At 34.7% G+C, this 14,545-nt stretch overlaps 1 protein-coding gene across 1 annotated transcript in view; it reads right to left on the reverse strand.

Moving 5' to 3' along the window:
- Positions 1–4,439: 4,439 nt before the first annotated feature.
- FGF10 (fibroblast growth factor 10) overlaps positions 4,440–14,545 on the reverse strand; it is a 104,333-nt gene continuing 94,227 nt past the window's right edge. The window contains exons 3-4 of the mRNA XM_039345683.1: positions 14,167–14,270; positions 4,440–8,600 (exon numbers count right to left, since the gene is read on the reverse strand). Coding sequence (XP_039201617.1) covers positions 8,382–8,600; positions 14,167–14,270 — 323 coding nt within the window. The 3' untranslated portion in view covers positions 4,440–8,381. The remainder of the gene's footprint in view (positions 8,601–14,166; positions 14,271–14,545) is intronic.

Genomic DNA, 14,545 nt, shown 5'->3' on the forward strand with positions numbered 1-14,545 from the left:
CTTGAGTGTCTTTTCAAGATAACTGTCAGATATGAGTCATACTTAATAAGCGTGCCAAAGATCTTGTCTCAGTGGAGAAATAAAGCACCGTGAAAGATTTAACATCCTACCTTCTACTGCATGAGCTCTTTCTTACAAACATCTGGTTCTTTTATTATTTCATAGCCTCTGAACCCAGTGCATGATATATTAAAATGTAACATTTTGCCCCTTTCCCTACTTATGGGATTCAGATTTAACAAGAATCCATTTATAATGTAATACTAAAGATTTAAGTTAAATTCCTTGGAAATAAGTTTATCGAGAGAAAGAATCCTCTAAGTAGTTTGCGGGGAAATAAAACTGCATTTTTATCATCTGGGGAGCATCAGTTTGTATGTGAATGTAGGGTCTGTAACACTAAATTGGGACAGTATAGTAAGCAATCCATATTTAAATCTTCAAAATCATGTGACAAAGCTATATATTATCATTGATATTCGTTACATTGGGTGGAGAACCAATAGCTATTGTCAGGATTTTGGCCTGCCTCTTGTTTGAAATTAATGAACTCAGTAATACAACATACGGTAATAGGCATTTAGCCAGCTTATTAAACCCTAACTTTTGGCCAAAGGAGAGCACAGAATCCCATCCACAAGAATTGATGAAGTCTTACTTCACCAAGATAAATAAGGATGGATGAGATAATACTCTCAAGATTAGGCTGATTTACTAATCAATCATGGCCACTAGAAGGCCTGTTCTTGATGAACTCAGTTGACTTCTGAGGAAAAGTCAAGCATTTACTGAAAGATCACATAGTTTGCATGAATGAACCAGTTAAGAAGATAGAGGAACACCTGACTAAATCCAGTTGACTCAGCCTCATATAGTGTGGATTAGAGCTCATCTATTTGTTGTTCTCTACTTTTTATGAATGACAGTTTCCAATAGCCTCTTTCAAAATGCTACTAATTGTGGTTCAACAGCAGCTGGAAAGCCATGGATTCTCTGGCATAGACCTTATGAGGCCATTTTATTAGCAAATCTTTTATGGGTTGCATTTATTGAAGTTATTGCAGTGATCTGAAGCTAGGACCCATTGGAACAGCTCCTGGGCTATATGGACATGCACATACACACATGAACCCAATTACTATCTCTCTGCTTCATTTCTCACATCCAGTTGAACCACATTTATTCTGCTCTTTCTTACAAGCAGCACTAATGTTATCATCAGAGGCAAAGTGAGCTGGTTTATATACTATTTGATCTCATCCGTATAGGAAGGAAGCAAGGGCAGATGTCCAAGTAGTGTCCTATTGAACATTTTTCAAGGTTCTCTCTCTGTGCAAAGACTTTCCAGGATATTAAATTGTAGCACTTTCACAAATGGAAGAAAGAGTTCCATTGTCAGGTGGGAGCATGTTCTTTTCATTCCTGTTTCTTAATGCAAACCATCATTTGGTTGATTCACAGGTGAATCTTGTTTCTAAAGGAACCAGGAAATACCTTTCTTTTGCACTGCAGCACATTATTTGTTTTTCATATATAGTTGCTGAATGGCTCTACAATTTAGAATATTACAGTGTCATAATGTAACTGCACTACTGCATTGTGGAAAGATAGGTATTTGAATAGGTCTACGCAAATTCTAGTGACAGAATATGGTTGAACTTTTTCCCTCTTAGTTTCTCATGAAACCCTATCAAATTCTCAGTCTTGAAAACACTACTTTGAACTGATGGTGTATCTGTTTTGTGATCATGACACAAAACTCTTCAGAAGAGAGCCTACATGCCCAGAACCCTAGTTGATTCAGGTGTAAGAGCTGAATTACATCATGTGTTACCCAATTTGATTTGTTCTAGAGCAGGGATGTCAAACTGCCCACCCACAGGCCGGATGTGTCATGCCAAAACCGCACCCATTCCATTGCCAGCAACGGGGCAAAAGTCACGATATGTCATGTAACGTCACGTGACATTGCAGGTTTGACATGCCTCTTCTAGAGTTTCTTAACCTGGGCAACTTTAAGATGTGTGGGCTGCAACTCTTAGTATTTCATGCATGCTGCCACAATGCTGGCTGGAGAATTCTGAAAGTTGAAGTCCACACAGCTTAAAATTGCTAAGGTTGAGAGCATTGTTCTAAGCTACAGGTAGTCCTCGACTTAGCGCAATTTGTTTAGTGACTGTTCAAAGTTACAACAGCACTGAAAAAAGTGACTTATGACTATTTTTCACATTTATAACCATTGCAGCATCCCTGTGGTCACATGATTTACATTTGAATACTTGATAATTGGTTCATCTTTCTGACGGTTGTATTGTCTTGGGGTCATGTGATGCCTTTTTGTGACCTTCTGATAAACAAAGTCAATGGGAAAACCAGATTCACTTAACAACGAGGTTACCAATTTAACAAATGTGGTAAGAAAAGTTGTAAAATGGGGCAAAACTCACTTAACAAATTTCTCACTTAGCAACTTACTTAGCATCAATTGTGGTTGTAAGTCGAGGACTATCTGTATGATGAAAAAAGGCGGCCTTATTTATGTCCATCTGCCAGGTCAAGTGTGGAAGACAGATATAGATGGATACCATTTGTTGGTGCTAATACGCTAATAACAGCCAGGTATTTTGATGATTTGATTTTTTAAAAGTCACATAGAGGTTATCAAATTTGCCATTTTTCTTCAAAATTTCAGTGTCAATTTTTTTAAAAAAATCATTTCTCACTTCATATTTTGAGGATAATTGAACAAAGAAGAAATCAGTCTTTATTCTCAGAACTGTAGTTATTTTTTACTTTTATTAATTAAATATACTGTACATGTTCAACCTATTTTTTTAAAAAAACAACAATAACCACAATAACACACATACCGTGCACATCCTTTTTAAAAATTATGATCAGATTGTCTCAGGTTTATGATGGATACAGAAAGATACTTTACATCTACCCAAGAATTCTCTAGCACAAGTCCCTTTAAAATGGATGGAAATCATATCAGTGCTTGGATTCATTTCAAACAATATTTCACATTGAGAAGTTCCTTGTACAAGTACCATTTCTGGTAGAACAATATTACTCCTGAAAAACCCAGTTTCAGCAAAGAACTGCTACAGTGGGCACCAAAGCACATTACCTCTGCAGGATTTTTTAAAATTTTTTTTTAAGCTCAATGATCAGTGAAACAGCTGTGAACCTCTGCTGAGAGGTCTTTCAAAAACCTACCTAAGTAGACTGTGAATACATGTAGTCATTCCTTCTCAGTTTTCCCCCACCAAATTACCTTATTTTCAACCTTTTCAATTACTTTACCTGTTCAAAAGAAGGATGACTCTGAATTCAAACTCCCAAGTTCTAAAAATCTGCTTTCGTTAATGTACTGTATTTTCAGCACACGTAATTCTCATTTTAGAGGCAAATGATTTAAGAGAGAGGAAAAAAAAATATTTTCCTTTCAGAAAAATATATCAATAGCTCAATTTATTAGGGACTTTGTTATATTCTGCACAGTAAAAGCAAATTGAAACCAGAAAAAAATGATTCTTTTTTTTTCTCTAATAAACATCAAAGACATTTGGAAAGAAAAGTATAGACATTATTATAAGGAGAGCAACATTGCTAACCTCCCACTTTATATATCTTTACATCTGTTCACCTTAACTTTTATGTTTTATTAATAAATATTTTTATATCCAATCTTTTTTTCCAAAAGAAGCTTTTCTACAAAGTTTTGAAGTCCTGTAATTATGAATGTTTACACTTCTTCCCTTCCCCAAGACCCCAAACCAATGCTAATCGTTCTGTGACATGAAAACCTTGTTTGTACCATATCGACTCTTCTGAAGAGTGGTCATCCAATCCTTTCTTTGTCAACCAAACATTTTTTTGTTGTGGGTGGTCCATCATGCCTTGTCAGTTGCAATTATCACTTTGAAAACAAAACAACAAAGGTAACACAAGGAAAGCTTTTTCCTAATAGGACAAGCCTTTCATTATGCATCATCTCCAAATTGAACTACGTATTGGTAGTTTTACATATAGCATTTTTGTTCAACCACAAGAAAAAAAAGAGATACTTTAGCCCAGCCTTTCCCAGTCTGGTGTAACTCTCAGTCTTCTGAGAGCTGCATTTCACTATATCAGGCAGGAAAAGGTGCCTTGTGCCAAATACTGTTTTGCCCACGTGATTTGAAGCAGAAGTCAGTCGGCAACATCTAGTGAAAAGCAGGGGGAGCTGTGCAAGACAATTATTCCACCATCTCATGTTTCTTGGGGGGCTTGCATAAGGGAACACCCAGGCAAAGCACGCTGTATTTAAGGCTAAGCAACTGCAGTCTGAACATTTTGCAAGGCCAAATACATGAGGGTAGGTGTCATGTCTAAATAAGGATGATTGACATAGGGCAATCTTTCCCCCACCCCCACCCCTCCCCACACACAGTGATCTCTAGTCAGATTCGATTTTGAGATTTCCCAGACACAAACAGGCTGGTGAAGAATCCTGGGATTTGAAATCTATTTTTCCAGAATGCACTTAGGTTGGGGAAAGCTGGCAAATGGGCTCCACAGAACAATTTTTTTAAAAAAAAAAAATCCTTCAAATAATATTGTATAATAGATAAAAGATGAGGTTGAGATGAGAATAATATGATATAGTACAGGCGCTGTACTATGCCAGATCACAGGAAATGTATTGTACTGTGTTTATTATATTGTATTATATATTATATTTATTATGGATGAATTTTCCTTGTTCTACAGGTAGTAGTAGACCATTTGAAGACTTAGTGACCATTTGAAATTCTGATGGATCTAACTGGGGGTTCTTATTGGATTTGAAGCTCTGACAGTGGTCCCTTCATCCCCAGTCACGTGACCTCACTATGGGCATTTGGCAACCAGGCTGCATTTTTGTCTATTTGCAGTCACATCACTGCATTTTACAACTTTTTTTGCAAAAACTAGCATTTACTTTCAGTTTCTGGCAAAACCACGCCCATAGCACCTGCAGTATTCACTTAACAATCACAGATTTGCTTATCGACATCCATAAGAAATGTAATAAAATCAGGTCAGTCACATTTTACAACCATCATGAATTACCATCATGATGGGCAGGCTACATTATGGTCATAACTTAAGGACTACCTATATAAACTTTATACCAATCTAAATTATACTCTGGAATAACTTCCCCACTGGATAGTTCTAGCTGATTTTCCAGGGAATTGGAGAATGGAGAGGAGCACAGTAAAGATCACCAACATGATCAACACTGTACAGTTATGATTATTTCAAAAAGGACCCTATTTGTAAAGCATCTGTACCAAACTACAATTTAAACCCATTCTTTTTGTGAGAAAAAAAATACTAAAGAAAAAAACGCTGCAGTATCAATACACTTAGTCCCTTAATGTATTTTGAATATTAATATTAATTAAATAACAAACTACATTTGCTCTTCACTATAGACACTGCAAAAAAGACATAAGCATTTCTTCATTTATTTAGTGGGATACACTGTGAAGAGAGTGCTACATGCTGGTTGGATGTACAGTTTCTACTTAACTTGCTCTAATAAAAATGAATCTTGTTATGGTTATATTGATCCATAGTTCTCTAATGTTAAAGAGAAAAAAATAAAACAAACAGACAAAACTCATACAGGTTTTTTCAGACTGAAAGAAGTTGATATTATGTTTAACTGAAGACTGCATTACTCAGTGTAAGCTATGAAGAAAAAAAAACCTCCATTAAAGTTATGTCCAATATTACACCTTAGAACCATTGCATATATTTTGATAGATGAAGAAAGATGTTGCTTGTAGATTGGCTCTTAAGAGTTATATACACACATAAGAAAAATAGTGGCTGCAATCCTCAAATAATTTATACCAGATCCATTTTCATCAATATAGTTATAGCAGACTATGCTAAAATGGCCAGAAATGGCTATATGATCATCACTGTCCATTTTGGAACTTAAATATTCACCCCAAGATGACAAGGCATTTCTTTCCCTCTGGGGCTCACATTGACAACATATCACATTGTGAAGCCTTTTCTAGATCATACACCCTCAATCCACAGGAGTTGGAGCTAGGATTACTTATTTGAATATATAATGCAAAAACAAAAAAACAAAAACAAAAAAAACCCTAGCCTCTAAACATTAAAGTAGGAGTGGTCACTTTCTTAGCTTAGGAAGCCATGCCTAATTATTGTTCTCCTAGTGGCCAAGGGATGCAGTGGGTAGGCCAAGATTGAAATGATGTCGCAGAAGAGTTGGAGCGAGATTTGGACCTTTCTTTTGTTTTTGAACCCACTTTTATTGGTGGTCCATGGCTGAGAGTTTATGTCGCAGGATTGTGGTGGTAACTACATTGCAATTGTTTGGTAGTTTTGCCCTAAAAGCTCCAGAAATTGTACAAAAGGAACATGGAGCATAGGAATATGTGATTCATGGATTATCCACCCTTGCATTAGAAATTAACAACAAATAATGACCCAAATAAAAAGGGAACAATCACTTGTTTTGATCAATATGATCCTGATATTCTTCCATTAGTCTTTTACATTTTGCGTGGAAAGTTTTTCAGTGTCATCAATTGAGATACTACTTCTAAAACTTTTAAAATCAAGGTTCCCAGGAATACAGCACACCTAAGTAAAGGTGGATGCTCATATCCAATGCTCAGCCAATTCTTTATTCTTCAATTAAGGTATTATTCCCATTTGTAACAGTAAGATTTTAAGAGAACCAAGTATAGGGATCTTAAACTGATATGCTCAAAAACATTAAACAGCTACAGAGGAGCAGCATGGATAGCACATGGTTCCAGTCATTACAGGAAAGTGTACATTTTCCTGCAAAGAGGTGGCACATTCTGAAAGAAAGACATCTCTTCAAGAGTTTATGGAATATGCTTTTGCATTGGGTTTGATAGCGTAAATGAAATGCAATTTTCTTTCTCTTCTGCAATTCTTATGTAATATTGAAACTATCCTGAATTGACTTTTATTTAGATTGAAGATGCAATTTTCAACACCAAGTATTTCAGGGCTATTTTCTGAAGTAGGCTGCAGTCAAAGGAATGGCTTTTTCTTTTTACTTTTTTGGATGTGGCGATGTAAAGGAATATCTGCTCAGATGTTATCAGCTCAATAGACTTAATTCAATGTCTTTCTGAAAAGACATTGCATTAGTATAGAGAGCCTTTCTCATCCTCATCCACATTTAAGATGTGTGGACTTCAACTCCCAGAGTTGAATTCTGGGAATTAAGGTCCACACATTTTAAAGTGGCTGAGGTTAAAAAACACTGGTATAACATATGGTCATAGTTATGCCTCAATTAAAAAAGAGAATAATTATGATTCAGTTTCAATACCTTTGAGGTCAGGCATTAAATGACATTTGAGTATCCAAATAAATTCTGCCCATTTCAAAACAGCAGCAAAACTCTTCTGATGATGTAGTATAGGAAGTTTTGGATCCGTGAGGGAAGCAGTAATCAAGGATACTGCTAAAATACACACAGATCCTGTTGTCATTTCCATTCATTTCTGATCCTGTTGATTTTAAGTGCAAATCTTAAAAAATAAGTTTCAAGAGGGGAAAAAGGGGAAAACGCAACTGAACACAATTTATAATCCTATGTTTTTCTTTTGTGTTGTTCTGTATTTATGGAAATTTGGGCAAGGTTTCAAGGTTTGACTTTGTCAATCTTGCAAAGAATATAGACAGCAGGAAAAGAGCCATTATGCAAGAGGAAGCAACTAAGAAAATCCTTCAAACAATCAAAAAAAAAAAAAAGAGAAGAAAGATATTTAACATCCTATTAAATAAATAACTTAGGGAGAAATACAAAGGCATGGCATTAGCATACAAAGAGATGGGGAAAATATTATTTATTTTGTTAGAACAATTTTAATATGCTTATATTTCTTAATCCTATTCATCTCTTCCATATGAGACCATTCCAAAATCTTTTCTTTTTTCTGCATATGACCCATGTGCTTACAGTAAATGCTTAACTGTTCATTGGATCATTAGGCTTGAATGAAGTTCTTTGATTTGAGTTAGTATTCCATAAATAACTTTCCCCAACTTTCCCCATATATTGTCTCATATCCTTTCAGTTCTATCGGCAAGATAAAAAATAATAATCATAATTTCCTTGCACTGGAAAAAGCTCTGTTCTCATTTGATCCAGCTTGTGTCTTGATTATAGGATATGACACGTAACTAATTAGAGGTACTCATAATTCAACAGAGCAGAGAAACTTCCCCTTTTCTGTCAAGCAGACATCTGCTCTGTTTTTGCCTTTGCCTTTTGAGAGGAGTACAAAGTATTTGTGACAAAATCTTTGGTTCAGCTGCTATCAGTAGAAGAGGTCCTTTATCTGTGTGTCAACTACCATGGGAAGAAAATGAGCAGTAGTGTTTTTCCTCCTGGTCCTCTGTCCTTTCCTTGTCCCGCCTTTTCCATTCAAAGCCACAAACATTTGCTTTCCATTATTTTTCCAGGAGAATGAGGCATATGTATTGTATCCATTTTCTTCTATCCTCTCCTTTAGTTTGCAATCGTTGTTAAACTCTTTCTGTATGAAAAGAGAAAAAAACACAGCAGACAAAAACACAGACAATATCAGAAGGTGAGGAGTGAAGACCACTAAGTACAATCAAAAGAAATGTATAACTTCAGGGTAAGAATAGAATAGAACAGAACAGAATAGAATAGGACCTTGGAGGTCTTCTGATCCAGCCCCTGCTCAAGCCTGAGAATCAGTTTAGAACTGATTTTTATACATAGGGAGGCTATCCTTTCTGTAGGATTGTGTCCCTCCAGGCACCATTAAGGCTTGAACCACAGGGTAGATGCCAAAAGCACAGAGATAGAGATGGTCATCAAAGTATCCAAGCAAACATTTATTTTATGGCCCAACATGCTTCAGACCAAAAGGTCCACTTTAAAGGTCAAATATCCTGTTTGCCAGAGTGGCTATTGCCCATAAATGGTAATTTTTTTTGCCTCTGAAAAGGGATCTTCAGACCCAACTTTCAAAACTTACAATAAACATTTCTTGGACATTTCCTCTTCTCCCTTGTTTGTATAATTCTTGCTTGATAAACAGATATGACAAATAAGCAGTGCACATGTTAGAATAGGATTATTTGCCTAGCCACTTAGTTTCAAACATTAGTGTTGCAGCATACAGCCTCATTGTGCTGCAGAAACAGCAGCAGCAACCATATCATCTATGTGCCAAAGAAGATCAAAGTAAAATGTATGCAAACTCATGGCACATTTGCCTGGAATGTAGAGGCAGAATTTCATAGATCTAGTTCTTCGACATGTTCAGTATTTAGCTTGAATGTTTTGCTTGATTTAGAGCAAGATCAGGCAACCTTAAATGTCTGTTGATCACAATTAACATCACTGTAGATAGGTGGACTAAGACCTGTAGCAGATGAACATGCAAAATGGATAGCATTCAGAGAGGGAAGGAGAGGGAGAGGGAGAGGGAGAGGGAGAGGGAGAGAGAGAGAGAGAGAGAGAGAGAGAGAGAGAGAGAGAGAGAGAGAGAGAGAGAGAGAGAGAGAGAAGGTGACGTGCAAGGTTAATCCCAAACTGTGCTCCTTGAATAACAAATATGGAAATGCTTTTATTTTTGTAATGAGAAACATCACTAATCTCTTTCTCTCTCTTCACATATTTTATGCTTGCTTTTTAGCATGCACAATAAACATACTAAGCTCTTAAGCCACTTTTAAAAGTAGGCAAGTTAAAACTCTTCAAAAATAATGAAAAAAGCACAGGTGTGATTGTTCTTCAGATTGTTCTCAATCTGAACCTTACTTTTATCATAGGGTTTAATATCCATTTAGACCCTACATTTATTAAAGTTATGCTTTATACTTTTTCAAATAATTGGGAATCTGGAAATTAGGAATAAAAGTGGTTGTTGATTATGGACGGAAAGGATGGAAGAACTGAGAAAGAAAAAAGAAGGGTTCTAACGACATTGAGGTAAGTCTGAATTAGCAATTTTCCAAATAAGAGAAATAGTATATAGAATTAGTGAACTGATTGACTTGTGAGATGACCTAGTGAAGGACAAATCAAATACAATGTTTCTCTAAAACAAGGGTGTCAAACTGCCAGTCCACGGGCTGGAAGCATCACGAGGAAACCGTGCCCACCCCATTGCTGGCAATGGGGAAAAAGTTCTGATACATCACACGACATCACGTGACGTCGCAAGTTTGACATGTCTGCTCTAAAGCATTAAGCACTTTTAAATTATGTTTAAGAGTACAATCCTGGAATTATCTGGTTTCCAAATTCCAGAATCCATAATCTGATTTACAACTATCTCTTACAGTTATGCATTAATATATGGGGGATGTATATCTGGTCGATTTCAACTAAAATTCCATCCCTTGCAATTCTAATTAAAATTTCCTCTTTATTTCTTATTACTTTAAAAACAAATAAACAAACAAACACAAGGGCTTTCTATTGATTCATTTGGCATCATGTTTAGTTTAAAGCTTGGCTCTGAAATATATTTCAGAAGTTTTGGTAATTGATTCAATTATCTAGGAAACAAGTTCTACCATGAACTACTGTATGTATGGATTTAAAACAAATTTAATTTCATTTTTCAAAAGTAGTTTTGTTGTTTTTGCTATTCTTGTTTTCATCTCTAGAAATGGCATTACTCTATCTCTATCTTCCTTCTCAAGAGAAAAGATGATAAATATCGGAAACACAACTTTGACTGTATTTATCATGAATACTAGTGCATATACTCCTTCTTTAAAAAAAAGCTGTGTTGAAAAATAATTAAAGAAAAAATTATTGACGCTATTTTGAGTATCTATCAGCTTTTAAAAGCCAGAGTGCTCTATCATATCACTCTGTAACCACCCTAGAAAGTCTTAGTAGGAATCTTAACTTTTGCAGAAGTCTTTCTGACATAATTATTGATTTTATACAGAATATTATGTAAACCAGAATCCTAAGTAGGAAAGTAGTTTACAAACTAAAGCTGTATTTTGATTTCAGTTCTAGACAATCATAGCAGATGAGATCAGGGTGGATCTAAGCAATCATGATGACCTCTGGAAAAAAACAAATATTTTTAGCAGCATTTCCTTGTTTGGTTGTGGAAAAAGAATAATTAAATCTCTGGTAAGTTTATAAGAACACTAGGGGAATGCAATAACATTTCAAGTATAATATTTTTGACTTCTATATTAAGGGGCTTTGACTGTTATGGGACACAGCCTTCCTTCTAGAATTTCAGACTAGTCAAGTAATCAGATTAATCTATTACATTTATTGTTTCACTTATAAAAGTATTGTCATGCTGCTTATCACTCCCAGAAAGACTTGCTGAAGTGGTTTAACTAAGGAACCTACTTTCAAAGAAAAACCAAACCCATAAAACACTCCCTTTGTGTAGAAATTCTGTAACCAAGTTGCTGCATAAATGAATCACTATTTTTGTGATGGTACATAGTCTTTTTAAATGGCTCAAACCATATAGTTAGAATACTAAAAGTTATTTTAAATAAATATGAAACATTATTTATCTTTGAATGTAAATTAAAATTAAACCAAAAGAAGTAAATTATTATTTATTTAGAAGATTTATAAATGTGACATAGCTACCCCTTCCAAATGAAAATTGTTTTTCTTAGAATGTTTAATTTCTACAAATATATTCAGATTTATCTGTACAGGTCCATTTCCTCCACACAAATTAAAATGGTCAAAATCTTATGGACAGTCAAATCTTAAGAAGCTTGCTAATCTCACTTATAATATTTTATATGATGGAGTTTTTTTGGGGTGAAGTTAAGAAAAGTCAAGATGGTAGGCCTCATTCCCTTTTAATATATATCTCATGCATACAAAACAGTTTCACCATGCAATTTCTCCTGTCATTTTTATTTTTTTGCTCATTTCCCATAATATTTATATAATTTGATATCATATGAGAATTCAGAAATCTTGCAAGACTTCATGCAAAATCACCAACATTTCTATAACACTGAATGATCTTAAGAGATTTCATTTTTTAAAAAAATAATTTTGGAGTTCCTTAGACTCATCAGGTAGATGTTGACTACTGCAGCAACAAATTAATTAAATTAATCATGTGATACTTCCCATCTTTGGGACATTTTCAATTTTTATATCATAGATAAAATAAAATGCAAAAATAAAAGTCATCAGTCTACTCTGCTTTATAAATATATTGCTTCTGCCATAAATTTAGCAAGTAGCTTTAGAAAATTATCTTTTAGCCTCAAATCTGCTGTACCGAGTTTGGCAGATGAGCATAATAATGCAAATTAATTTATAAAGGCTGCTAAGGACTATTAATATAATGAATTATATAAATGCTAAACATGATTTATTGGATCCTGTCATTGTGAAAGTTGTACATGTGCAACATCAGTTAAGACATTATTCATATTTATAAAGTTGCAGAAAAATCAGTGACTCTGCTTTTATTAGAAGATCTAAACTAAATATGAACAAATATTTTATACATTGTATATTAGTTTTTTCTCCACTCTGGCATCCTCTGGATTTATTGGATTTCAAAGCCTATAAAAATCAGATGATTTGACAAATTCCCAGAAGAAAAATGTCTGATAAAATTGGAATGGAATGAATTTTGGGGTATTGTGGGTTTCAATTAAATATATTCTAATATAGAAGGGGATAAAATAATAGATCTGTGAATCTGATTTGTTCGTTTACCTTTTTAAACATTTCCCAGGATAACAGACATTTGTAAGCTATATAACTGTCTCTAAATCCAAATGTTGCATCAATCATATAATCAATATCATTATCAATATCAGGGTAAGCTTGATAAAAGGATAAAAAATTAGATAGAGAAAAGCTAAATATGTACTTGAATTTTCTTTTATGGGTTTTAACATTTTTTTATTATTAACCTAGACAACCTGTCATTCTTGTGTCATCTTTTCAGAGATATTTCCTTATCAGATTCCTCAATGTCTTCAACAGTGACAATGTACTGCTTTTCCTGGAAAAGTTGGGATACATTCGGAGACGTGGGTCTATGACAACTCCCACGGACAATTCGCCACAGCCAATTCACCACTGCCAACTTTCTGTGGAACAACTCACCACAGAACAAGAGTTACACTAATATATCAAAGAAATAGTCCAATAACATCATTGAAGAAATGCCAAAGGAGGGAAGAATAAAATGTGAATGACAAAAATTAAAATATTTTTTAAATTATTTTAAATAATTAAATTGAATTGTTGAATTGTCCCACAGGGACTTGTTCTGTGGTGAGTTGGTCATGGCAAATTGGCCGTGGGAAGTTGGCTACGGTAAGTTGTCCCATTCTCCAGAGATGTACCTGTCTTGAAAGTAGCCCATGTTGAACTGCATAGCACAAACATTAGCAGAGGAAATGTTTTATGACATTTTTTTATTATGTTATAAACTCTTTTTGATAATTTTTATTCATAAAATGTTTTATAAAATTTGCCAAATTTCCATTTCATGGGAGTCATGACTCCTGGATTTTGGATACATTCTGTAAGTTATCCACTTAAGGAACCTTGGTTCAAAAATTGTTGCCCTATTTCAACCAGTTAAAGATTACAGGTTTTAGTAATATATAGATAGATAGACATAGCTGCATATCCACAATATTTATAACTTTGAAACATGGCTGTCAGAGCAGAATTTATTTTTATGGACAGAGTAAAGTTTAAATACTGCTATTTGGGGCCATTTAATCCAAGAAAAAATGAAAAACATTTATTGGAACTATAAACATTAGTTTAATGCTACCCCAGGTAAAAGCAACCTATAAAAAAATGTTCTATGTTTCTGAGCTATAGAGAGTTATTCCCAGTCCGTTAGGGAAAGGGGTAACAACAGTTTGAAGTAACGGCATATAAGTAATTGAAAAGCATTTTCTTTGGATGTGGAAGATCTATGTTTCACTCATGAGCTTCTTCCAATCAGTCTGAAGAGCATTGTCTGACAATGGAACTATAGTAACATCATTAGTAGGGTTTGCTCCCTGCTTGTCTTGCAAGTCCTGTAGGTATAGAAGCTCACTGGGTGAATTTGAACTCAAGTGAAATATACTTACAGATCCATAGACTTTGCCATTCTTATTCATGGCAAGATAATAATTGCTGTTAATGGATTTAACAGCCACCACTCCAATTTCCACAGATGTTATTTCCAATATGCCTACAATACAAGAACAGATAGAAAGTCAGACAAGCACAGATCAAGATCTAAGACATTGGAGTTAACAAAGAAAAGATTGAGAGAAACCAAGATAAACTTTTTTTTTGTATAATAGGATCAAGAACTACTCAAATTCTTTTAACGTCCAAAACAACCAGGCAATGAGCCCCAGAAACTTTTATGGCATGGATTTGCATGAACATTGTTTTAATTATCATCTTTCCTTTCCTCTCTCTGCCTTTCAAACTCCTTAACTAGTGAAACAGCTCAACTCT

This window comes from Crotalus tigris, unplaced genomic scaffold (genome assembly GCF_016545835.1).
Source record: "Crotalus tigris isolate CLP2741 ecotype Arizona unplaced genomic scaffold, ASM1654583v1 scf7180000017973.899353, whole genome shotgun sequence".
NCBI classification, from domain to species: domain Eukaryota; kingdom Metazoa; phylum Chordata; class Lepidosauria; order Squamata; family Viperidae; genus Crotalus; species Crotalus tigris.